This window comes from Triturus cristatus, chromosome 7 (assembly GCF_964204655.1).
Source record: "Triturus cristatus chromosome 7, aTriCri1.1, whole genome shotgun sequence".
NCBI classification, from domain to species: domain Eukaryota; kingdom Metazoa; phylum Chordata; class Amphibia; order Caudata; family Salamandridae; genus Triturus; species Triturus cristatus.
The window spans coordinates 1,189,053,410-1,189,078,662 of record NC_140590.1 but is presented as its reverse complement, the minus strand read 5'-3'; the positions used below and the strand labels follow the sequence as shown (position 1 = coordinate 1,189,078,662).

General features: G+C 46.8%; 1 protein-coding gene across 1 annotated transcript in view; it reads left to right on the top strand.

Annotated features, from left to right (window-relative positions):
* The window catches only part of LOC146811427 (integrin alpha-X-like), a 665,400-nt gene that overhangs the window by 374,218 nt on the left and 265,929 nt on the right, over window positions 1–25,253 (top strand). Inside the window, exons 13-15 of the mRNA XM_085615067.1 lie at window positions 11,934–12,077; window positions 13,822–14,028; window positions 24,089–24,219. Of these exons, the coding sequence (XP_085471193.1) occupies window positions 11,934–12,077; window positions 13,822–14,028; window positions 24,089–24,219 (482 nt within the window). The remainder of the gene's footprint in view (window positions 1–11,933; window positions 12,078–13,821; window positions 14,029–24,088; window positions 24,220–25,253) is intronic.

Genomic DNA, 25,253 nt, shown 5'->3' with positions numbered 1-25,253 from the left:
CTCCCTCGGGTCGGCTGCCCCCCAAACCTCCAGTGCTTTTTTCCGAAGCAATCTTGTAGGGTATTTATTGAGAGGGTGCAATGATGATGGGGGTGTAGAAGTCTGATGTAAAATGTGCACCCTTCAATTTGCGTTTCTGCAGGGGGCTCTATTAAGGTGCATAGTTGGACAGCCCGGATGGGAACTAAAATGCAGTTTGCACCTATGTGCTACTGGGTCCCATGATTTTTAGCAGGCTTCACTTGCCACAGAACACAGGAAAACACACTCGTAATTTTTACTCACATTGTAGTTGTATATTTGGGACAAAAAGGAGATGTTACACAAAAAAGGATTACCAGCCCCATCATGACTAATGCATAAATGCATTGTGTATGCAGAATGCAGTGAGGGCTTTGTCAAACTCAGAATCGTCACAGTCTGAGCACTCTCGATGAAAGATGGGTGTCGACAGTTTTTATTCCTCCACCCTTAAAGGAGGAGACTGACATAGAGAGGGCATGGTAACCTAAGGTCAACTTAGAAGCATGGGTTCATGCCTAGGTCTTGTTGTATCCAAATTTTCATCTCAAGGGCCACACTTACCAGTGGCCCGCAATGCAAGTCAAATAATGAGCAGTTGGCAACGTAGAAGGTTCAAGCGTTTATTGGCCAGACAGAAAACTCTACATAGAGGAGCCTCATCGATCCTCACCCAGGGGGTGCGCCGAGGAAGACTGCTGGCTCCTTGTCAAACTCATACTTTTATACATTACAGCGCAACATACAAAGCCTTACAAGTGGAAAAGTACCAGCCCGTCCAGGCGCTTCTAATGAGCTCATCCTATATCTAGTTTCAGTGATACAAAAAAGGCTACTATCTCTAAGAATAGAAGGTCGGCTGGGTGACTCCCTTCTCGTCCCAGGTTCAGAAGGAATTTTGCTTGGTACTCCCTTTTAGCAGATAGGACCTTGCTTCTCGGTCGTAAATACAATTCAGCCTGTCTTCTAAACTGGGGCATGCTAACTAAGGAGAATATGGGCTCAGGGAACCACGTGATCGTAGTCCCTTCATGACGAGAGAGTTGAGGGCCAAGATGGCCACGGTTCTGTTTTCGGCCCTTTTCGTCATACTAACTTAATTTAGAGGAAAAGGGCCTTATTACAGGGCTGAATCAAATAAGCTAGTTTTAGTTACGCTATGCTAATCATATATTTTAATTTGGATCCTACAGAACGGCCCTTTTAGCATAGCGTAGCTAAAAAATAGAATAAAAACAAATATGACTATTCCTCAAAAATGCCCTCATCTATCTGCATTAGGTCATGAATTTCTTTCTGGGTCATCTGGGCATGAGCTTGGGTAGGTGGGGACTTAGGTATGGCAGAACAAAATTGGGTGGCACAATAAGAACAACAGGCAGGGCCGCACTGGATACAAATACAGCAGGTGAAAAGGAAACCCACGATACCCAACAGGACCATGAATAGTTTCCACCCCCAAGTGGTTAGGAGGTCCCAGAACCAAGTTGACAGGGACCAGGTACCGGTCTCCGTATGGATTTCTGATGCCAGTCGGTGGAGTTTCTGAATAGCTAAATGAACCGAAGGGGCGGAGTCAGGTATATATACACAACAGGAGCTCCCAATCACCCGGCATGCTCCTCCGCGATCGGCCAATATGACATCTAGAACAAGACGATTTTGAAGGGTCACAAGCCGGGTCGCCTGAAGCTCAACAGTGATATTAGTCAATATTCCAGCAGTGGTATTGACTACTCCTTCCACCACCCTGGACAGCCTCCTAATTTCCTTACTAGTTAGGATAGGGCCCCATATAGGTAGGACCCCTTTCATAATGTCTACGAAATGTTGGGCCGGGGTATCTGTTTGATCAGTGGCATCATTATCAGTGGATGTGGATAACAGACTTCTTTTATTTAGTGAATGGGATTTGTGATAATCTGAAGGGGCAATATAAACAGGGGGATAGAGGAAGGACAGATAACACCTGCCCGACCATCCCCTGGGAAGCCAGGTGTAAGCATTTTCCCCGCATACGAAATATATGTTCGGGGGAGTCAATATGGGCGGACTACTAAAAGTCCGTAATCGATAAGTGTAATTACATCTGCTAAATCCTACGAACAAATGGCCGGACCCCTGGATACAAAAGGAGGACGACGTATTTAATACAGGTACTGGTATAATTTTGTCTTCTGAGACATTGCGTTCCTGGAAATATCTGAAGTATTCGGTAAAATTGAAGGACACAAAATCTAATATCTCATCCCTCAGCCAAGTATCATTCTCATGGTCCATGTCCACGTTCATGCAGGCTGCTGGATCTAAAGTGCCGTCAGTACCTTCTGCATTGGGAGTGAATCCCTGGTGCCTCTCTATGTAGGCCAAGATTAAGTCATAATCTTTCTCCGAGAATCTGTGTGCATCTACAGTATAATGCTCGTATATCATAGACAACAATCTAAACCAAGCTTCACAGCTCCCTAAATGTGACAATGGCATTGAAATAAACAAATCATGTTTATGCATTACTGAAGGGAGGAGGCCACATACCCAGCAATCGGTAACATTCGTGGAACTGTGGGTTTGATGCAGCATTTCTATGAAGGCATTATGTACGTAAGTCTGGCGATGCCTTTCTTTGTGAGGGGCCAAAGTCTGAAAATGGTGTTCCTGAGGAGTGGGGGTAGTCGACACCAGGGTATGGACTGGGTGGCGGAATTCTAGATAAATGAACAATCCTAAACATAATAGAAATGACACGGCTATTAAAGAAATAAACACAATTTTAGCACGCAAACTCCATGTAGAAAACATTGATACATATGAGTATCTAGGGCGAGGGATTATGGGACGTTCTTCTTCAAGGGCAAAACGAGCAATGGGATACATTCTCACTAAAAGTCCAATTCTAAGCTTGGGGAAACAAAAAAAATATTACAAGCAGTCCAATCTGCCGGAGGGTGCTTCTTTCCTGTGTCCGTGTTAGAGCCTCACAGGCAGACTCTTAGCATTCCAAACAGTAAAAAGAAAAAAATCAAGGGTGCAAAAAACGTCTCGCGTGGGAGCTGCACTTGACGCAACTCTGGTCGAAGAGGAAGGTTACCTGGGCCCCCTTTGAACTACCAGTGTCTCTACCTTCTTTCTGAACAGGGCTATCACTTAAAGTTCCACGCCCTCCACGAGTTCAGTCCAGTGTTTATATGATCCCTAGGTCCCGTGGCTCAGACTTCACCATTTATTGTAAGCCGGACCGGGGGATCTTACTCCGTTTGCGGGGCCGCAGCTGATATCGAGTGTGACCAGGGGTTTCAGGATCTATGAACAAAATGGGCACAGTGGGATCAGATAAGGAACGAGGTGTGGGTCCCTCCTGGTCACGCGTTTGATCCCCAGGCAGGGCCTCATCTGCCGCAACTGACCCCGAACTTGTGGCCCTCTCTCCCTGCCCTTCCGTTTCTCTGTGGGCTTCGGGGGAGGGTGACTCTTCGGTGTCGTGCTCACCTCTGTGCTGTTCGTCCTCCTCCTGGCCCTGGCAATCCTCGGGCAAGGGAAGCGGGACACGCTTCAGATGGGAAACATGAATCCAATGCTGTCTCCCTTCGACCTTTACCGCTGTCCTTGTGGCCAGAAGCACTTGATGTGGCCGAGTCCAGCGGGGTTCCAGGCTGGACTTCCGCTGATAGTTCCGAATTAGGACCCACTGACCTGGTTCGATGCTGTGTCCGGGGCCCTCCGGCAGAGGCTGCAGTACTGCTGAAATCTGTTGGTGGATAGAACGGAGATCTTTAGTTAACGCATAGAGGTAGTCGGCTAACATAGGATACTCAATATCCCTAAATGACTTGGGCCGGGGCACCCCCCATACATTGGCAGGTCTCCCAAAAACCACCTCGTAAGGGGAAATCCCACTCCGAGAATGAGGGGTCGTTCTCACAGACAACAGGGCCAATGGTAGAAGATCAGGCCATTTCAGGCCAGTCGTGTCCTGTAGTTTGGCTAATTTTAACTTCAGGATCCCATTATATTTTTAAACTAGGCCTGCCGATTGAGGGTGTCGTGCGGCGTGGAACTTCTGCCGTATTGACAAACCCTTACATACATGTTGAACTAAATTGGCATTAAAGTGTGTCCCATTATCACTCCAGATTACTCGTGGTAACCCATACCGGGGAAAGAACTCCTTTATTAAGGCTCTCGCAGTTGCTATAGCTGTGTTTTCTCTAGTGGGGTACGCCTCCACCCATTTACTGAAGGGACAGACTACCACCAGAACGTATTTGAGGTTGTTAACCCGTTCCAGCTGTATATAATCCATTTGGAGTACCTTGAAAGGCAAGGTAGGTGGGGCAAAACAGGAGCACCACCTCCCGGGTTATGCTGGAGGCAGATCATACAATGCTGGACCAAATTCCTGGCCGTTTTTTGGATATTGTTGTTGTACCACACAGGGTCCAACATTGCACACACGCCTCGGACCCCGACGTGGGCGGGACCATGTGCCATGGCCACCACCGCATTCACAAATGCATTCGGTAGCAGCCATCTGCATTTTTCTGACAGGTCCGTCCAACACCCATTCTCACCTAACCGTCCCACCTGCTCCTGCCAATACTGCAGTTCCTCTGGGGTGACCTCCTGTTGCAATTCTTTCACACTATCTACAGTGTTTCGAAAAATGTCTGCTTCTACCATCCTTCTGCACTGACTAACCACAAACATGGAAGGGGTATCGGACTGGGCAGTTTCCTTAGCAACCTTATCTGCAAAAGAATTTCCCCTCCCGACATCATCAGTTACAGCCTTATGGGCACTACATTTCACAATGGCGAGGGCCTCTGGCAAAGGTAATGCAGCCAGCAGTCGTTCGACCAATTGTCCATTCTTTATCTTTTCACCATGGGATGTTAGAGACCCTCGTTCTGCCCACAACCTCCCAAAACTGTGGGCTACACCGAAAGCGTATTGGCTATCGGTGTAGACGTTCAACCTCAAACCCTTACCCAGTTCACACGCTCTTAGTAGTGCAATTAATTCTGCCACTTGGGCGGAAAGATATGGTACTTTGGCCGCCTCGACCACTGTCTGCAAGGTGGTAATTGCATAAGCAGCAACCGTAGTACCGTTGGGCAATCTAAAACATGAGCCGTCAACATACAATTCCCCTTGGGGTTCCGATAAGGGGGTGTCTGTTAGATCTATCCGGCCCTTTGTTTCTTCTTCGGTCCGAAATATGCAATCATGTACATCCTGGCCACTTTCTCCTGAGGGAAGGGGTAGCAACGTGGCAGGATTCAAAGTGACGCATCTCTTGATTGTTATGTGAGGTGCAAACAGGGTCAATTCGTACCCCGTAAGACGCGCACTGGTTAAGTGCTGCGTCTGTGTTCTGTTTAACAATACGTCCACAGCATGTGGTACCATCACTGTGAGATCTGTATTTAGGACTAGCCCTTCCGATTGCCTGATCGCCACCGCTACAGCAGCCGTGACTCTTAGGCAGCTGGGAAGTGCTCTGGCGACGTTATCCAGAACCGCTGAAAAATATGCACAGGGTCTTTGCTTACCTCCAAAGTCCTGTGTTAACACTGAAAGCGAACAACCGTCCACCTCATGCACGTAGAGCACAAAAGGCTTCCGGTAGTCTGGGGTGCCAAGCACAGGAGCAGAACATAAAGCAGCCTTCAGAGAAAGAAAAGCCATTTGACACTCATCGGTCCAGGGTAGGGGTTCATGCACATTTAGATACAAGAAAGGTTTAGTGATGAGGGAGTAGTTAGGGATCCACTGGTGACAGTAAGAGGTTATGCCAAGCAAAGCACGGACATCACGTTGCGTGCGAGGAACAGACATGTTAGTAATGGATGCAATACGCTCCGAGGTCAATCGCCTTCCCTCCTTCGACAGGAGATGACCGAGATAGGTCACCTCCGGTCGACAATATTGGAACTTTGACAATGATACCTTGTTACCATGTTTTGCCAGATGCTGTAGTAAATCCACTGTTGCCGTTCGGCAGCCCTCCTCAGTATCAGAGGCCACCAGGAGATCATCAACATATTGGAGTAATACATTACCTGGCGGCAAGCTCAGAGTGTCTAGTATCCTTTTCAGTGCCTGACTATAGATACTGGGGCTTTCTGTGAACCCCTGGGGGGCGTGACAGAATCTGAAGCTACGACCCCCCAATGCGAAGCCGAAAAGAAAGCGGCTATCAGGATGTATGGGGATACTAAAGAAAGCGTTCTTCAAATCTATAACTGAGAAAAATTGCGCAGTTGGAGGAATCATTGTCAAGATGGAATTGATATCAGGTACCACAGGATACTAGGGTACCACAATCTTGTTGATCTCTCGCAGGTCAATCACAAATCGATAGGTATCAGCATAATCAGGAGTTTGTGGTGCCGGGGCTCGTTTAAGAATCGGAAGAATAGGGCTATTGCACGTGTTGGAGGCCGTTTCTTCCACTACTCCGGTCTTAATCAAATCATGAATGATAGCCATTAAAGCTCGTTCCCCAGCAGGGGCAATTTTATATTGGGGAATTTTCGGCAACTGGGCGTTCTGTTTTAAGGTAATGGATACCGGGGGTATTTCCAAATGGCCCACATCGGTGTCTCCAGTCGCCCAGAGAGTTTTCGGGATACATGCCAGTTCTGGTGGTAGAGATTCTGTTTTAGATAAGCATTGAGTGGAGAGGGGCGAAGGGTCTTTTATGGTCAGATAAACCCCCTCCGGGGAACAATAGATGTGAGCATGCAGTCTTTTCAATATGTCCATGCCTAGAAGGTTCTCTCCACACTGGGAGGTCAAAAGGAAAGGGGAGTCTATTGATACCGGCCCCAAGGTAAGGGGAAGCGGTTGTGAGATGGGGCTTACCACCGGAGTTCCAGAAAACCCCACAGACACATTATTCTGGCCAGACAGAGCAGCCCCCGGGACTAGGGCACGTGAAACAGAACTGTTCATGGCCCCTGTGTCAACTAGGAACTTACCTGATGCGTTCAGTAATCGTGCATGGACATAAGGTCCAGCTTGATCAATTGGAATCGACACCTGCCCCTGACTCTGTCTTTGGCTGTCCTATGCTTGAGAATAACCTGATCCTTCGCTTGTCACATAATCATCATTGTAATACTGCTTTCCCTGACCGTGATCAAAACAGTTCTGACCCATCTCACCTGTCGTCGAATGCTCTGGTCTCATAGATCCCCCTCGCTGTCCAGAAAAACGTCCTCTTCCCCGACCTCTCGGAGCACTGTTCTGTTCATATAATAACGGACACTGGGCTCGCCAATGCCCCTCCTGTTTACAGAAGGCACATTGATTTATGCCCAAATCTGTCCGTCCCATCGTCTGCGGCGGACCCGCCCCTCTCGAAGCAAAATTCTGTGACCCTCTCCCTCTTCCCCGTCCTCTCTCTACTTGCTGTATCAATACTCGAGTCTTCAAGTCCTTCGACTTCTTTTCTGTCCTGTCCTTGCTTTCATTCTCCCGATGTTCATAATATTGAGCCATACTCAATATTGTCGACGGGGTGGTGGTTGTCCAGGTGCTTTCGGCAGCCTGTAATCGAGCCGACACCTCTGGCAACAGATTGGTCACGAATCGATTCACGAACAACCGTACCCCCCCTTCAGTGGCTAGGTCCTGTCCACTGAAGTCAATGAAAACTCCCTCAAATCTCGTAAAGAAATCAGATACACTCTCATCCTTCTTCTGCTTGCAGGCCGTCAACTTATCCCAGTCCACTTTCCGGGGAGGGATCAGTGAATGCATATAATTTATTATCCTATCAGGAAGGGCCAATATTTCCGCCCGGGGCTTATTCCCTGGTTTACGATCTCTATCCCATCCCCGTAGCTGTTCCCAGGTCCCCCCAAATTCGGTTGCATGGTCTTGATCGTGCACCTGGCGCCAAATGTCCACTGGTACTAGTAAAGCGAAAAATAGCTCGATGTCTGCCAACGTCATTACTGCGGAGGAAGCCGCCTCAGTAAGCTCTTTGTAATACGCGGTGGGATTCTTCCTGGGGTCTGGTAACTGACTTTTTAGTGACAACACCTCACTACGTTTCCAGGGAGTGTACACCCATTGTTCCTGGAAACGTGCCTCCACTCTGGGACGAGTAACTACCCCAAGGGCGTCTACCACTTCCGTGATTTCGGGATGGTAGATGGGGTGTACTTCCCGCATAGGGTACTGGGATAGCCCCGTAGGATTAGTGGACTGCAGGCGGGTTCTATACGCCACCAGGGTCTGCACATTCCCATACACTTCTTCGGGGGTAAGGCAGGATTTATGGGCTTGTGTGACAATATCGTATAATATGGCCGGGGCCCTTCCCTCCGTGTGTGCTTGCTCCCATAATGATATAAGGCGGTTTGCCATATGTTCTAATGCATGCTGCTGCATTACCGGCTCGTAATCCCTCATGGTGCTCCAAATGTCTGATAATAAATAAATGGGTTGCCGCATCCATTGGGATGCCTGCACAGCAATAGCGTCTTTTTCTTCGGTTCCCAAGGCCGAACGAGTAAACAACCTCTTACCCTCAGCCAAAGGAACCGGACGTGTCGGAGTGGTGACAGCTGCTACTGGCGTAGTACTCGCGGAGGAGGAGGGCAAGGCAGAAGGGGAAGTCATTGACCCGGGTGGCAGCTGTGTTGTCCCAGCTGCTGCAGCAGTTAACAGTGCTGGTAAAATAGTAATCACCTCCGACACAGATGTAGACAGTCGGGAGAGTTCTGTCGAAGGAGGGGAACTGGGGGGAGCCGGAGGGGCTGAGGCTCCCGAGGTTCCCAAGGGTGCGGCCGTGGTTGGGGCCGAGACTCCAGCCACCTCCGGATACAGCCGTTGCGGCACATAAGGAGGCGGTGGCCGTATATCCAATAAGTCCTCTATCTCATCTTCAGCATTTGGCCGAGTCACATAGCTCTTATCTACCGTCAATCGGAATTCACGGTTCATACAATCTATTCCCTTTTCTGCTCGAGACCTATCATAAACTATGGCCTTCTGAGTCACATTCTGTCCTGCCTTAGCCCTAGATTGCTTCTCCTCCCTTATCCGACGCTGCTTGGATTCTTTCAGCCACGAACCCAGGGCATCAAACATAGCCTGGCGGCTGCGTCTGGAGAACAGTTGTTCCTGCAAGAAAACAATCTTTTTCTCGTTAAACGAGCCAGTCTTTGGCCATTGCAATTCTTCGTTACTTTTAGTATATTTATGCCACAGAGTACAAAACAATAAAGGGGTAATTCCATGCTTCACATACATATAGTGGCTGGGACTGCCTTCCGGCGTGGCAGGCTGACTCTCAGCTAGCCGAGAGTCACCCGCCCGACAGCAACAGCTGAAACAATTCAACTTACTAAGACAAGGCATGGTGATTAGTTCAATACAAACACAAATGACATAAACCACAACCAAGAGGTTACAACCTTTCCCACCTACTCAGTGAGCCAGTCCCACACTAATCGGTAATATCTCCAACAATAGACATCCCTGACTACACCATGGATCCTCTCACTGCCTTCCTGGTTCACCACTGAGGCCTGTCCCGGGGAGGTCTGTGCCCCACCGAGGATATGTCTCGCGGCTACCCAGCTTGAGTCGTGAGTCTCCCAGGTGCAATCGGGCTATATTCCGCGCGCGGTTCATCAGAGAAAAGGGCCCATCAAATCGTATCAATTGTACATGTACATTCAAATCACTGCCCGGTCATACCAATCGGGCTTCAAACCAAAGTACAGTGGCACCGCTCTCCAACGCCTGCCTCAAAATCAATGCACCGCCCTAGAGCCTGTGCTTCGAATACAACTACACGCTCCACCTTCGCGTGTTTCAAAAAAATCAAACAGGCACTGCTTATAGTCAGTGCTTCAAATCAAAATTCTACTCACCGGGTGCACCCTGGTACGAATGTCCGTTCTTCGCTGCCAACTCCTCTTGACCAACACGGTCCGTTTCTTGGGTTGAGCCCGTAGGACCCCGGTGAAGGGTGACTAGCAGCAGAGGGCATCCCACTCGAGCACGCAGATCGGAACCCTCGAGCTCGTTCTCCGCTCACCCGGCTAAGACGCCCTCGGACCTACCACCCGATTACGGGGGAGGTCAGACCCTATCACGGGGTCCCTTCGTGGTCGCCAACTGTTGTATCCAAATTTTCATCTCAAGGGCCACACTTACCAGTGGCCCGCAATGCAAGTCAAATAATGAGCAGTTGGCAACGTAGAAGGTTCAAGCGTTTATTGGCCAGACAGAAAACTCTACATAGAGGAGCCTCATCGATCCTCACCCAGGGGGTGCGCCGAGGAAGACTGCTGGCTCCTTGTCAAACTCATACTTTTATACATTACAGCGCAACATACAAAGCCTTACAAGTGGAAAAGTACCAGCCCGTCCAGGCGCTTCTAATGAGCTCATCCTATATCTAGTTTCAGTGATACAAAAAAGGCTACTATCTTTAAGAATAGAAGGTCGGCTGGGTGACTCCCTTCTCGTCCCAGGTTCAGAAGGAATTTTGCTTGGTACTCCCTTTTAGCAGATAGGACCTTGCTTCTCGGTCGTAAATACAATTCAGCCTGTCTTCTAAACTGGGGCATGCTAACTAAGGAAAATATGGGCTCAGGGAACCACGTGATCGTAGTCCCTTCATGACGAGAGAGTTGAGGGCCAAGATGGCCACGGTTCTGTTTTCGGCCCTTTTCGTCATACTAACTTAATTTCGACGAAAAGGGCCTTATTACAGGGCTGAATCAAATAAGCTAGTTTTAGTTACGCTATGCTAATCATATATTTTCATTTGGATCCTACAGTCTTTATTCGCCAGCAGCCTCTTTTATCTAGCAGCCTCTTGGCACTTGGCAGCAGCAAGAGGTAGGTGTCCAGACTAACAAAAGGAGCAACCAGCAGCAAGAACCCTCAGCATGACCCCTATGTCCTGCACGAGCAATTCTGGAGACTTCTATCTCCAGGGTGATTGCCATGATTAATGGCCAACCCCCATCAAAAGCTGAACATGTAATTAGCTTTGAGCTTATCAGAGAAAGTGAACCATCCCACCTACTCCATTAGAAGTTTTTTTATGTATACTTTTAAAAGATTCTCCACTGTAAAACCTGTCTCAAGGAGGTGTATTTGTTTGGTGCAAATCCCTGTTTACAAATGTTTGTAGATACGGATTTGCATGAAACGCATTGATAGTTACATGGGAACGCCCATATACCACCCACGGTACGCCTCCTTGATGCAAAGTAGAGTAGTAGAAGGCAGTGGCGTAACAAAACTTACGGGAGCCCCCTGCAAAGTACATGGAGAACCCCCGCGCTCCGGACCCAGGCAGGAGCTCTTAGCCCAGGGGCCTGCCAGACCTGGCCCCCTGGAGCTCGGCCCAGCGCAGGGGCTGTGGGGGCTGCGGGGGCTATTGTTACACCACTGGTAGGAGGGGTTCCATCTCTCCTGTGTTTAAACCAACAGTATGTAGATTTTTGCACAGTGAAACTGGAAGGAGACCGCAGGAGATGTCACATGGCATTCTCAGTAGTACACCTGGAGATGTTTGTGAATTTTCAAAAGTACCCATCTGAACCCATGCGTGGGTGTGCTTCTACCGGTGTAGATTTGTTACTTTTGAATAGGGCTCATAGCTTCCACAAAGTGTGGCCAAGTTTCCACTAAATTTACTGTATTCACAGAATGTGGTCATGTTTATTAAATTAATTGTATCAACCGAATTTTGTGTTTCATTGACATCATTCTGGCAACCAACGGGAGAAAAACTCCGCTCACAAAATGAATGCTGCTCACTTTATATGAATTATGTGATTAAATGTCAATGATGGCAAACAACAGAGCATCCAGAGAGGCTGCCAAGTAAGGTCTTGTTCTTCACCATGTGCTCTGCTTCCTCTATTCTCTTGCAGGTGGGGTCGTATTTTGGGGCTGAACTTTGTACACTAGACCTGAACGGCGATGGAATCACCGATCTCTTACTTGTGGCGGCCCCGATGTATCACTCGGAACAGGTTGGCGGGATTGTTCATGTGTATCAGTTTGCCGGAAGCACGGTGAGTCAACAAGGGACCTAATAATTTTAGCCTTACTGCTGCTGACTGCTAGTAATAAGCAACAATGATTGGTTGACTTGTATCTTTCAGCTGCTGTCGTGAGGGGACTATTTTTAGGTCTCGCCTGATCCAGCGTATGCACTGGTCTGGCGAAACTTTTTGAGAGGGCTCCAAAAAGTGCTACCAGGCCAGCCTAGAGCTACAGTGCATGTGCGCGGGCGCGCGTGTCACGCTTTACCGCGATTACTTTCACTTTTGCGGCCGCACGGCCGCTTTGATGTTTGATCGCGATCATTTTCGCAGCCGCACAGCCGCTTGGCATAGCCAATAGGTCTCGCTTTTGGGAACTTATAAGTATTTAGTTATGCAACTGTTGCATTGCTAAACACTTATAAGGTCCCAAAGGCGAGACCTATTGGCTATGCCAATGCTTGTTTAATTTGGGTTCCAACACTCTGTGGGAGAGCACCGTTCTTTGTTGCCCCACCCACTCTGACTTATTCTAATGTATTCAATAACTTCTTGTTTCATGAAAAAGACACTTGCATTGAGAGAGAGAGAGAGTGTGTGTGTGTGCGTGTGTGCGTGCGTGCGTGTGTGTGTGCGTGTGTGTGTCCGCACCGGTACTTTGGGTTACAGAAGCTTGCAGCTTGGCAGCGTTTACTTTGCCAGTTTTGTTTGTGTGATGGAAGCATGGATTTCGAATGCCATCATGCATTGTTGCTCCCTATGCTGTCTGTCTTCTGCCTGTTCGAGTGAGGATTGCACATGTGCTCTCTCGCTCCTGCACTCTGCCTGTACAGCCTTTACATTCCCAACCCCACAGCCTGTGCTGCCCCGCACACTGTTCTCACTCACACCATGTGCCATCTAACCACACCCCACTCCTTTACATCAATTGCTGTCCCCTCCTTGGTATTGTGGGGATGTTAGGCTTGTATATAGAGCCAAGGTTCAATTAAAAAAAAAATGTATTTACTTATTTTTTTTTTTTTATTTAATTTGTTTTTATTTAACGGAGTTTTATGTAGCGCAAATTTGACCCGGTATCGGGTATCAGAGCGCTTTACATAGCACCAGTTGCGTTACATGAGGACATATTCATCATGTTTTGTTAACATGCAACTTAGGTTCAGCATTAGCAGCAATGCTAGATGCAGGAGATGGGCACTGTGCATGCAGAACAGGGACAGCGTGTCGCAGCAGTACACATTCCCTCTGTGTGGGAAGTAGGAATTCCTCACTGTTGGCGATTTGCTACCTCTCCTTTGTATTACTCGATTTTGTTGACATCTTTTTAGATACCAGTTCCAAAATGAATATTACTGCTAATGTGTGTTTCTTGTACTGTTACCCCTGTAGCCCGTTCCTCTTGTCTAGCTGTAAACTAGCAGTAAAAATACTTACCTCACTGAAAAAGTCCTACTTTGTGGAAGTATCACCAAAGAAGAAAAAGGTTAGACCGTTTAACTAGGGCTTTCGAATCTAAGGGCCTTAGTCAGAGCCTGGTGTATAGGATAGTCCATCAAAATGTGACGGAGATCTCGTCCGCCATAAAGCAAGTGCCACAGGATATAATGCACTTGTAATTTGATGGATGGGACAGCCGCAACTTTTATGACAGTGTATGCTGTCCACCAAATTCAAAATTTGGCCCTAAATAAGGAACACATCCTTGCCCAGATAATCTGCTAATACATGTTAGTGCCCACTAGTGATTTACCTGTCGTTCCTCTCTGTCCAGGTGTCTTCCAGCTCCCAGAAGATCTTACAAGGCATGCCGGGGACCACCTTAGGCAGCTTTGGCTCCTCTCTGGCCAGTCTGGGAGACATCAATGGTGACGGGTATGCAGATGTTGCTATTGGAGCCCCTCAAGAGAACGGTCAAGTGGGCAGCGTCTACATTTTCCACGGGGGGAAGCACAGAGGGATCAAATCTCCATACAGCCAGGTGAGTCTCACCACAGAAACATAGACAGGTTAGTGTTTGGGTCTGTTAGTGATAAAAGGTGTGAATGTGGGGCACTCACTGGGGTATCTTGCCTGGACTATTGTCTCCTTTAAGAAACATCAATATTGTGTCAAGTGGTAAATGAAGATCTTTGAAAGTGATGGGGCCATGATGCAGTTCCAGAACTGCAATGAGCGAACATGGGAAGCCAAGATGCTCGACTGTATTAAGGGAGGTTATGGAGAATTCACCCCTGCCGAGAAACCTCTGAAACATGCAGGGCAAATAGTGCATGTTTAAAGCACACTTTCCACATAAATTTGCTAAATAGCTAAAAAGTCTGAAAGGGTACTTTTGTGATTTTGCAGTGCGCTAGCTAAGCCTGGCCAGTTCCAGCAGGGACAGGGCTGGCTTTAACGCTGGTAGCGCCCCGGTGCGACAATCATTTTTGGTGCCCCCATACGCCATGACGCCTCCTCGGATTCTCTCTCTACCACAAGGCAAAAGTGCCCCTCAGCTCTCCAATCATAAGCTATTGTTAAACACAGCTCCCCCCTGAGGTCGGCGCCCCCTCCACAGTTCAGTGCCAAGTGCGGCCGCACCAGTCGCACTGCCCTAATGCCGGCCCTGAGCAGGGATACAGATGTGCCTGCCCTAAAATAGATTTAAGAAAATGGTAGCAAATGGTGTATTGTTTTATCAGGTTTTCCCTATCGAATGTCTAAAAAGCCTGAGGTGAAACAGGCAGTACAGAAACTGCAATTTCTTGCTGCTTATAATGTACTATAGCATCTATATACACTTATTATTTTAGCTTTCTTTCATTTTTCCCACCCTTATCTTATGCTATGATTGAGAATCTCCTTGAAAGGGGCATGGTGGACAAAAACAGATATGCCAAATGTGCAAACCACAAGCAATTTGGCAGAATTGGGCAGATTCTACTGGCTCATAAAGCATTGCTGTCGCTTCACGTATGAAGACCTCATAGGTACAGTTAGCAGACCGGTTGATTAAAGTAATATTATGGTCTTATAGACTGCCGTAGTGGGCTATACCGGCTATTAAAGACCCGCTCCCTTGTTAAAGGCCCGAGCCAAAGGGAATTTAATAGCCGGTATAGCCCTGCTTCGGAGGGCTATAAGGCTATTAGAACATTCTGCCACTAGAGGGCAGAATGTTCTAACAAATAAAACAAAGGCCTCTCGAAGCTCGAGGGGATTTAAATCCCCTCGAGCTGCGAGAGGCTTTTGTAAAACATTGAAATGTTGCTCTGCGGGCCTTTAGCGGCCCTCAGAAACATGGAGCACTCCATTGTCTACAATGGAGCTCCCAACATTCCAATGTTCCAATACAGATTAGGATTTCAGATAGCCATACTGATTATTACTCAAAATGTGATTTAAAATAAATGTGATATGTTTGGCTCTCATAGCGAGCCACTATTGTTTATTTCAGTTTATAAGTGTCATAACTCACTGCTATGACCAAGCAACAGATGATAACAAAACTGGTTGCTCCCTGTTGTAAAGTCATCAAGGCCTGCCAGGCCAGGCTGCCAGGACTCTCTGAGAGCCTGTCAGTGCAGCTCTGCCTGTCTGTCCTGACTAAAAGCTGAAAGCACAACTCCTGGAGCGGGAGGGAAGGCAGGGAAGTTGGTCAAGCACAGCAGCTAAGTGTGATCATATTTTTACATTTTGTGACAGGGATACATAACAGAGGCCATGTTGTGTATGGCTCCCCCAAGACTCGTCTGCCACTACTTAGCAGTTGAAAGCAGGGGCAGATGATTTTGGGGGCCATACATAACGTAAAATTATATATGGGTAAAAAGTGAATTACGGGGATGTTTGTCACCTCGAGGTTCTGAGTGACATCAGAGACAACTCGAGCTTCGCTCTTGTCTATTTACCGTCACTCAGAACCGCTCGGTGAAAAACATCTATGATTCTGTATGTTTCGAAATGCAATAATTTAGTGCCTGAACTTCAGCTTGTCAGTTGTATGAAAATAGACACATTTTGATACTAAATATGCACTTCTCTCAGCAAAAATAACTTTAATAAAAAAACTGAATTTTTATCCTGAAATACCACCTTTTCATTTTCAGTACATACATGTTTGGTGCCCAACTTGAATTCATTGTTTACATCACATAGCCACAGTTACTTCTTTCACACAGGGCTAGATTCTGCCTTGCATGCCCATGCATACCCATCTTGTGGCATGGATGCCCAAAAGTTGTAAATAATTAGCCATATTGTGCTTGGGCTTGTACCATACCAAGAGTAGATAATATCATACCCTGAATTCCTATAAGCTGTTAGGAATTAGTACCATAACGCAAGGGCAGGCATTATACGCGAGGTAGTCATCCGAATGCAATGGAAACCACCTTTAAGAAAGCATTACCATCTTATGCGATCTTATGTCAGGGTGAGCAATATCAAATTTGGACATCATCAGGCCATGGATGCCTGCAAAAGGCCATGAATCACCGTCACCAGTACCAGCATTTTGTCAGTGGCCACCATCATGCCATGGATTTTCCCAGTATGCCAGGAATTACCATCAGCATTCCAGGGAGATAATGTTCCCATTCATCATGCCATGGGGTCAGGACAGACAAATGTTGAACCACAGCCTTCACAATAGGACTAAGGATGTGTGATGGGGTTGACTTGATGTTGCACCTTCTCCTGCACAGGATCCGGCGGACAAGTACAGTTCTCTGACTGGGAGACAGTCAGAAAAAGTTGGGAAGGTGGAGGAAACGATGTTTGATGCCATTATGGAGTATTATCCAACAGCCTCTTGAAAGGGGGGGGGAGGTTAGCCAGAAACAGGTTATCAGCACTGAAGTATAAGGAAGAGGAGAAGCAGACCAGAAGAAGAATGAGGGGAAAAAGTAAACAGAAAGTGAAAGAGGAAACACAGCAGGAGACTCAGTTCATCATCTGGGAAACATCTAGAAGAGAAGATAGGAAGAGCTGGAGGCAGTGCTTAATTTGTAAAATATTAAGTGCCAGGGCTCTGAACGGGAGGCCACTGCAGCTTGCACCACCCATCGCTCTTGTTATCGCTGCCAAAACAACTACTAACCATCCCTCTTGCATGTAAATGCGACAGTTCAGATTATTCCAGGTCCCCAAAGCTAAAGGAATGGCTGAGAAGGCAGGTATTTGCAATTTTAATGTATGTTATATTCCTAAACAACTGTTGTTCTGCTCATCTTTAAATTAGATGAGCAGCGCCACCATGTGGTAGACTGTTTTAGGTATGGTGTTCACAATTCGGTGTCGAGCACCAGAAACCAATTTAAGTGCTGGTGCTAAGCACCGGAAAGCCCCGGCTCAAATTAAGCACTGGCTGGAGGTCTAAGGACAATGTGCTCCAGGATAATTGTGTTCACTGCTCTTCAGGATCCAGTCACTATGTGGAGCTGGCTACCGGAGTCTGGGTCATTCCAAAAGGCTAGTGTGGGTTGGCACACCCTTGTTCTTCATGGTGGTGTGTATCCTAAGTGGTAGGTTTACCCAGAACCCAGTTGGAGGGAGAAAAAAAGTGACTGGTGGCAACTCATTGGACAAGTGAGACACAACAAATGACACAGATGGTGCAGTGAGGAATATACTCTGCTTGTCCAAAATTGCTTACATTTTCCCCAACTAAACATTGTTCTACTTTGTTCACTCCAAGGAGGGAGTAGAACTCAACCCACAAATCTATCCAGAGCAACACCTAGGGAGCCACCCAACGACCAGCTCTTCTGAGGAACTTCTATACATGTCTAATGGATTTACTACCTGTTTAAACAATTGCTATAAATGACCTGTGCCCAGAGACTTCAAACCCCGTATAGCTTGACCCCTCTATGCACCGGCCGTCTCTTAATTGGGAGCCAGAGGTAGCGCTAATCTTCAGAGTGGGAGTAGTCAAATATAGTTGAAGAACTTTTGGTAGAAGTGAAATGATGGATTGGAACTGCCAAAAATGACAACTAGTGTAGACAGATGGAGGCTTCTGAATAAAAGGATTAGAGCAGATTGGTGGAATGACTGAGGTAGAACAGCTGGATTAGAGCAGAGTGAGGGCAGGAAGGCAGAAGACTGGAACAGCTAACATGAGCAGAACTTTAGTATGTTTGAGAAGCACATCTGTGAAGCATCAGCTGAAGGGCCAAGGGCTTAGCTCCCTTTTATTCTTTGGCTGTCTGTGAAGCATGAATGGTCTTCAGGAAGAGAAACACTGTCTCTTGACACATGAACAACACAGTGAAATCCTCTGAAGCCACGTTCTTGCTGCGCTGTGATGGTAATGTAACTTCGAACCATGGCAGGGTTACAGCCTTGCGCACATCCAAATTCCTGTCAATCGTATAATTCAATATTAGAAAAGTGCTCTAGGGAACATCAAGGGGAACAGCCACCTATGCCCCAATATTCCTCCGTCACAAAAGTGACAAAAGGAAAAACTGAAAAAACAAATAGACGTTCCCGAGCAAAAGCAAGACAGTTGAGTCTGTAAACAACAATCCTGAAAGTAATTGAGAGTCCAGTAACTCAAACAAACAGGTTTCTTCTTTTATTCCTTTAGTCTTCTTTGTTCTCATTAAAAACGCCAAGATAAGAACAGTAGCCAACACCTGTTTCGTCTCGGGTAAGTTGCCCGGCGACTTCCTCAGGGCTACAACAACAACAATAAAGATTATTCTATTCAGAATATTTGCCACATATAGACATATTTCTCACAAAATCTTGGCGTTTTTAATGAGAACAAAGAAGACTAAAGGAATAAAAGAAGAAACCTGTTTGTTTGAGTTACTGGACTCTCAATTACTTTCAGGATTGTTGTTTACAGACTCAACTGTCTTGCTTTTGCTCGGGAACGTCTATTTGTTTTTGGGCTTTGATGGTACTCCGCTGGCACTATGGGTAAAAGATGATGTTCTTTTCTTTGCTGCCTTGCCACTAGACAGCGATGATTCATGCAGCATAAGCAATGGAGGCGCCCAGAACCCTGAGAGGCCAGCTGCACTGTGACACATGGATGCCCTCAATAGGCTAACTGTAGGAGAGTAGGATCTGCACCTTATGTTGTCCCCCACTTTTTTTCTGATGTTTACACTTGTTTCTGTCTATAGTCTGGCTGTGACCCTGCTAATCAGGGCCCCAGCCTCTCTGTTCTCTCTAAACAACTTGGAGTGCATATTAGGTGCACTAGTGATTGGATACTGTGGTACCTTATGAACCTCTAGTATATGGTACCTTAAGTACCAAGGGCATAGGTACTTCTCAGGCCTACCAGGGACTGAAGCATGTATTATGCCACCCCTGGGAAGCAGACTAAATCTGACTCCACAGGCCTGCTACTGCAGCCTGGGTGAGGTAGTGCTAGCACTCCTCACTGAGATTTAGGTTCACTATATCTCTCCCTGCACACACATTTAAACCTATCAGTCACCCCTAAGGCAGGCCCTGGCAATCCTGAGGGCAGGGTGCTTGGTTTGAATGTGAAGGGGGGCCTCTGCCTGAGCAGGGCCCCTCTGCAGCTCTCAGAGTCCATTCTCTGGGGCTGTTTGTGACTGCGGTCAAACCACATACTCTTAAGTGCATTATAACCTTGCGGTTAATGCTAACTTTGGAATGGCTGCATCAAAACGTGTTTGGTGTCAAACTCTTTGGAATCATACCTCCACACCAGTAACTGGTGTGGGAGTATGATCCCACCTTTCTAGAGGGATAGACATTTACTTACTGTGGAAACGCGGTAGAATCCTGAAGAGCCCTGGCATCACAAAATGGATGCCACCAGTCAGAGACACTTGGCTGCCCTCCTGCTGATGACCGAAACTCGCAGTGGAGGAGGCCCAAAAATAGGTATCCTGTCACAGGGAGGTATGACCACCTCCCAGACAGGGTTTAGTGTATTGGGGCTGGGTGGGTGCACTCCTAAAGTGCTTTGAAGTCCTGCACTGGGGGAGCAGTAGGCTCCTCTATGCATATGCCAGTTCAAACCGGCTCAGGGGCTACCTGCCCCTGCTCTGGTGCAAAACTGGACAAAGGGAAATGGGTGTAACTACCCACTCTCCTGACCCTCCCATCGGAGGGGTCATAGAGCTAGTCGCTCCCTTCCTTCTAGTATAAGTTAGGGAACCCTTGCCATTGCAAACTAGATATCCCTGGACGACGCTCTGAAGAAGAATCCTGGACCTTCGACGTTCCATTACCTCTGGAAGATGGAAGAATCTCCCTTGGAGTCAAGGAGTGACTCCCCTGCTTGGCAGGCACCAAAACTTTGCATCAATGGTCTCAAACTTTCCCGCTCCCGCCGGAGTCTGAAGTCCCTGTAGCCCAGGAAGAGGATTTCCGGACTTCTCCAAGGCCCTCGTGAGTCCCCAGCGACTCTGAGGCAAGTGGACCCCATGAGTGACGCGGAACCGCAATCCCTGGGTACCCTGCACTATTTTCGAGTGCAACCCCTTCACGATGTTCTACGAATGTGTGCATTGGACCATGTGTGGTCCAAGCCTCCAGCAAGATTTCCACCAAAGATCAGAGGCCTATCCCGTCCCGACCATGGGCCCCTGCTGAGTGAATCCTCCCGAGGCATCTTCACGATCCCTTGCCGGCTGGCTTGTGGGTCTCCAGAAGACTTTTCTACAGTTACAAAGGGCTCCTCTGGTTGCTCCAGGCCTGCCCTGACTTGCCCTCGCTGGGTGAGTCCCTCAGACCTTATTGGTGAGTCCTTTCCACGAGACTTGCTGTTACCAAGGCTTGTTGGCACCAATCTGGTCACCGACACCGCAGTAAGCTGCAGACTTCGTCGGACAAGCCGAATCCAGCTCCTGGTTGTCGTCGACGCCTCCTGGACCTCGGGCGGAAGGGTCAAGACACCAGTGACCACCTGAAATCATCCGACAACTGTGGGCACCCAGCTTCCTTGCCCCGGGTCACTGCCAAGTGACTTTGAACACTGTCCCCTCTGCTTTTAGGTCTTCCTTCTTCTAAATCCAGCCTTGGATTCCACTTCTCCTGTCTTCACAAGCAGCAAGTCTTCTTCGGCTCCCGTTGAAAACGACGCCGCAACCCAACACCAAAAGACACCTATGCACCCGGCTTCCCTGGGTGAGGTAACTCCAGCACTATGGTGCTCCTGTGTGTGTTGGCTCTGGAATTACTTACCCTGTAAGTGACTTGCTTGTAGACTCTCCCGAAGTATCCTAAAACTCTAAAATTCCAACCGCGACTTGCTCCATTGAAGTCAATTAGGATCCGTGGCTGTGTTCTCACACTGCATGCGTCTCCCGTGGGTCGTTTACTTACCTGCCTTGGGTGGATTAGTGAGGCCCCAGTGCTTCTGAAGGTCCTAGGCCTTGTCCCCTCTCAAGTCGTTGATCTTAAGTCTCTTTTTTAGTATATGGTCTGGTACGCCCCTAGGGCCCCAGCCATATTTGTGCTTAATTTATTGTGAAACGTTGATTTGCGCATATGTTCCTGACTTCTAATCTCATAAAGAGATTAGTAGAGTGTGTCTAGTAATAAATACATATATATTTGATATATATACCTGTGTGGTGTCCTTTCATTTAGTAATTCAAGAGATTACAAGGTAAAACAAGCTGCTTTACATTCCTCTAAAGACTTAGCCTGAAGGCTGCTCTCCACAGCTACCACTAGGATAGCTTTCTTTAAAAGGTTGTCTTAAACCTACTACCATAAGAGTCGAATTTTACTGGTGCAAGGTGTACACTTTAGCTTGTGAACAGCATATACCAGGCCAACTTCTCACACCAACCATTACAATCATTATGCTGGGGCCATTATTATGTCTAGGATAGGACCCATCATACTATGGATATCCTAAATATGCCAAGAATTCGTATCAATATGTCAGAGCCCATATTCTGTCAATGGTAGGGACCGTCATGCCAAGAATGACTCTATTGTCCTAAGGGTTACGTGAATTACTTATGATTTAGCAGTGCCAGCATTTTGCCACGATTAGGCACCTCAGTATGCCAGTCATTCCCACCAATATGCCAAGACCAGCCAGAAGTTGGCACCTTTATACCATGGATACTCAAATTTGGCAACAATTACTTCCAGTATGCGATGCAGTGTTATGCCAAGGGCGCACATTATTAAAATGCCAGTGTTAGCCCAAAATGATAAGAATTTATGCCAGGATGCAGTATGGGTTACACTTTGTCTCCTTCACTAGCCTCAGTGCCTCAGGTACCAATTCACAGCACAGGCTCTGGCTTGTTTCCAGGTGACTTGACAAGCCCAGCATCACACATATAGCGTGATGGAGAGGACAGGGCATGAAGGGCCCTACATTGTTAAAGTTCAATGTTGCTGCTGCTCCTAGGGTCCAGCGTTGATAGACAGCACTTAATTAGAGAATTCTGATTCCAATTGCAGGCCTATCTTTTCTCAAAATAAAACTCTGCACTTTAAATACACATCCTGCTCATGTCTTCATTGCAAAGTGTGCCTTGCCAAGCAGACATGTATAGTCTCTGATCCTCAGGCTGAAAGAGGAAAAAAGAGAGAAAGGGCAGCACCCAAACATCCAATTGGGTAAGCCACCATTAATTGTATATTATGGAGGCAACTTAAGGAGTCTTATATTCAGTCTTGGAGGTCCAACTGTTAATGTCAATCTTTATACAAAACCAGTGGTACACGGATGTATGACGATACAATGCGATCATTTAGATCGCGGTACATTACATTGCGGTTTTTACAATGCAAGTCGTTACAATGACATGCGTTGGAGGGTGCTGGACTTAGCAGTAGTATGATTTACTATTGCAACTCTAGCCTACATAACAGTAGGGAAGGTGTTGGAACAGTAAATCACACTATTCCTTAGTCTAGAGCGCCATCCAGCGCAAGTCGTTGTAATGACCTGTGTTGTAATGACAGCGAAGTAAATGTATTGCGGTGTTTTGACCGCGTTGTAAAGGTCGTTTTCCATGCTAATCTAAGGCAAATGTAGGTAGTTTCCTTACGGTACAGGCACAACATGGCATCAGAGTGCCAAGGATGGCATAAAAATAGCTTTATTGCACTTTGGAGAGGAGATGCCTAAATATAAAATTGTCATTTTTCTTTAAGTGGTGAAAATCCTTACCCTGGGCTATGTTCAGGCTTTTATAAACCAAACATATAATATTCCTATTGGGACTGAGAAATGAACAGCTAAGTTTGGATTATGCCACAATTTGCCGACTCGTTAAAGTAGCAATAATATAATACAATCATATATTTTGAGGATGATCCACGGCACAAACGTCTAGTGCAAAAATAAATCTGTTCAGTGTAGCAGTTTGAAAATGATGCCAATACTAGTGGTCAATTACTGTCTTTCACAGTCACATAGAAAGTGATCCGCATAGTGGGTTAATCAATCTCTGCAATTAAACTTGCTGTAGTACCTATGTTGCATTTCGAAACTGGGTTTTGTGATCTGATCAGTCTTGAAGATGGCTAGCCTTGGGACCTTATAGGAATTCTTTGGAGAAGTTCTATTCCAATCTTTGGAGGTTTTGCAATTCTGACTCCATCAGTTCTAAAATAGCCACTAGTGTCCACATTTCTCCATCATAGCTATCACAGTGTGACCCGTCAGCTATGCTTCTGGGGACCGTCACTATCTATAGATCATCTGTGGTCTTCAGAAGCTGATCTTATGGTAATGTTCACCAGACATGCGTCCTGGTTAAATGCACAAACAAAGTCTTCTGGGTGTGTTTCATCAGCTATCAGCTATCAGTCAGGGGTGATCCTTCTTTGCACAGTTTCCCATGTGGACTTTCATTCTATGCTGAGGTGGTATCTTCTCAATCTATAATTAATGAATGCTCTTCACTCCCTGTTTCTTAGGATATCTTCATTGCAATTAGTCTCAGGGTGGTCGTCACTCTTAAACATTCTGGTTACACTTTACTGGGGTTGCTTTCTTTCAAATTGGTGCTTTCTACCTGCACAGTTTGGCTGTGGTAAATCCAGACAAAGAGACACCTTGTCACTGTGTTCCTCTCCCTTGTCAGAGAATCGTTGGATCGGAGGTGTCTTCAGGGGTAAGATTCTTCGGCCGCTCGGTCAGTGGAGGGATGGACGTCAGCAAAGACGGCCTCAAGGATATCGCTGTGGGAGCCCGTGGGGGAGCCTTCATCCTCAGGTAAGTAATAATTGCCAAAAAGGGGTCCGGAGAGAATGATGTCACTGTAATAAATACATAGCAGTGCTTCTGGTAAAGTTAGTCGCTGTTGATATTATATGGAAGTTAATGTGATGTATTTATTTATTTATCAAAGATAGTTGTAGAGCTTGGACCTAGCCAAAAGGTACCCTACTGCTTTACATGAAACCCTTACCTCCCTCATGAAGACTGTTAACATTTTGTTTTTTCAAATCTAGTTTGTGGGAAGCCATTCCAGCCAATGCTGCAGTCAAGTCCTGTCTCAAATGTAATCTCATCTGCACATATCAACTATCTTTCTGTTACCAGTATTAACCCCTTCGCTGCTAGGCCTTTTCCCCTCCTGTGCTAAGCATTTTTTGGGCTATTTGGGGTAGTGAGCGCTTAGGCCCCTGTAACTTTTTGACCACATTAGGGGCCTCATGTAGGTAGCATACCAGTTACCACTTCTAAAATACCGAACGTTACCGAATCGGTATTTTAGAAGTGGTAACTCGTATGTAGGTAATGAGTCGGTATTTTTTACCGATTCGTTACAATTCGGTAATTACCGAATCGGTATTTACCGATTCGGTAATGAGGCATACCTGAGGGGAAGGTATGCCTCATTACCGAATCGGTAAATACCGATTCGGTAATGGTGGAGAACATGCAAGGGTGGCAGGGTGTCACATTGACACCCTGTTGCACCCCTGATTCGGCCATGTGTGCACATGTGGCACACATACATGCCCTAAGGGCATGTATGTATGCCACATTGCACACTGCTACGCGCTTAAAAATGCATACACACATACATTAATTATTTACCACCAACTATAAGTTGGTGGTAAATACCGACTCCTAAACACACCCACACACACCCCCTACATATCATTTCGGGGATCGGAATTTACCGAATCGGTAAAATTACCGAATCGGTAAAATTACCACATCGGTAACGTTACCGATTCGGTAATTTTACCGATTCGGTAGTTTTACCGATTCGGTAAATTCCGATCCCAGTAATTGAC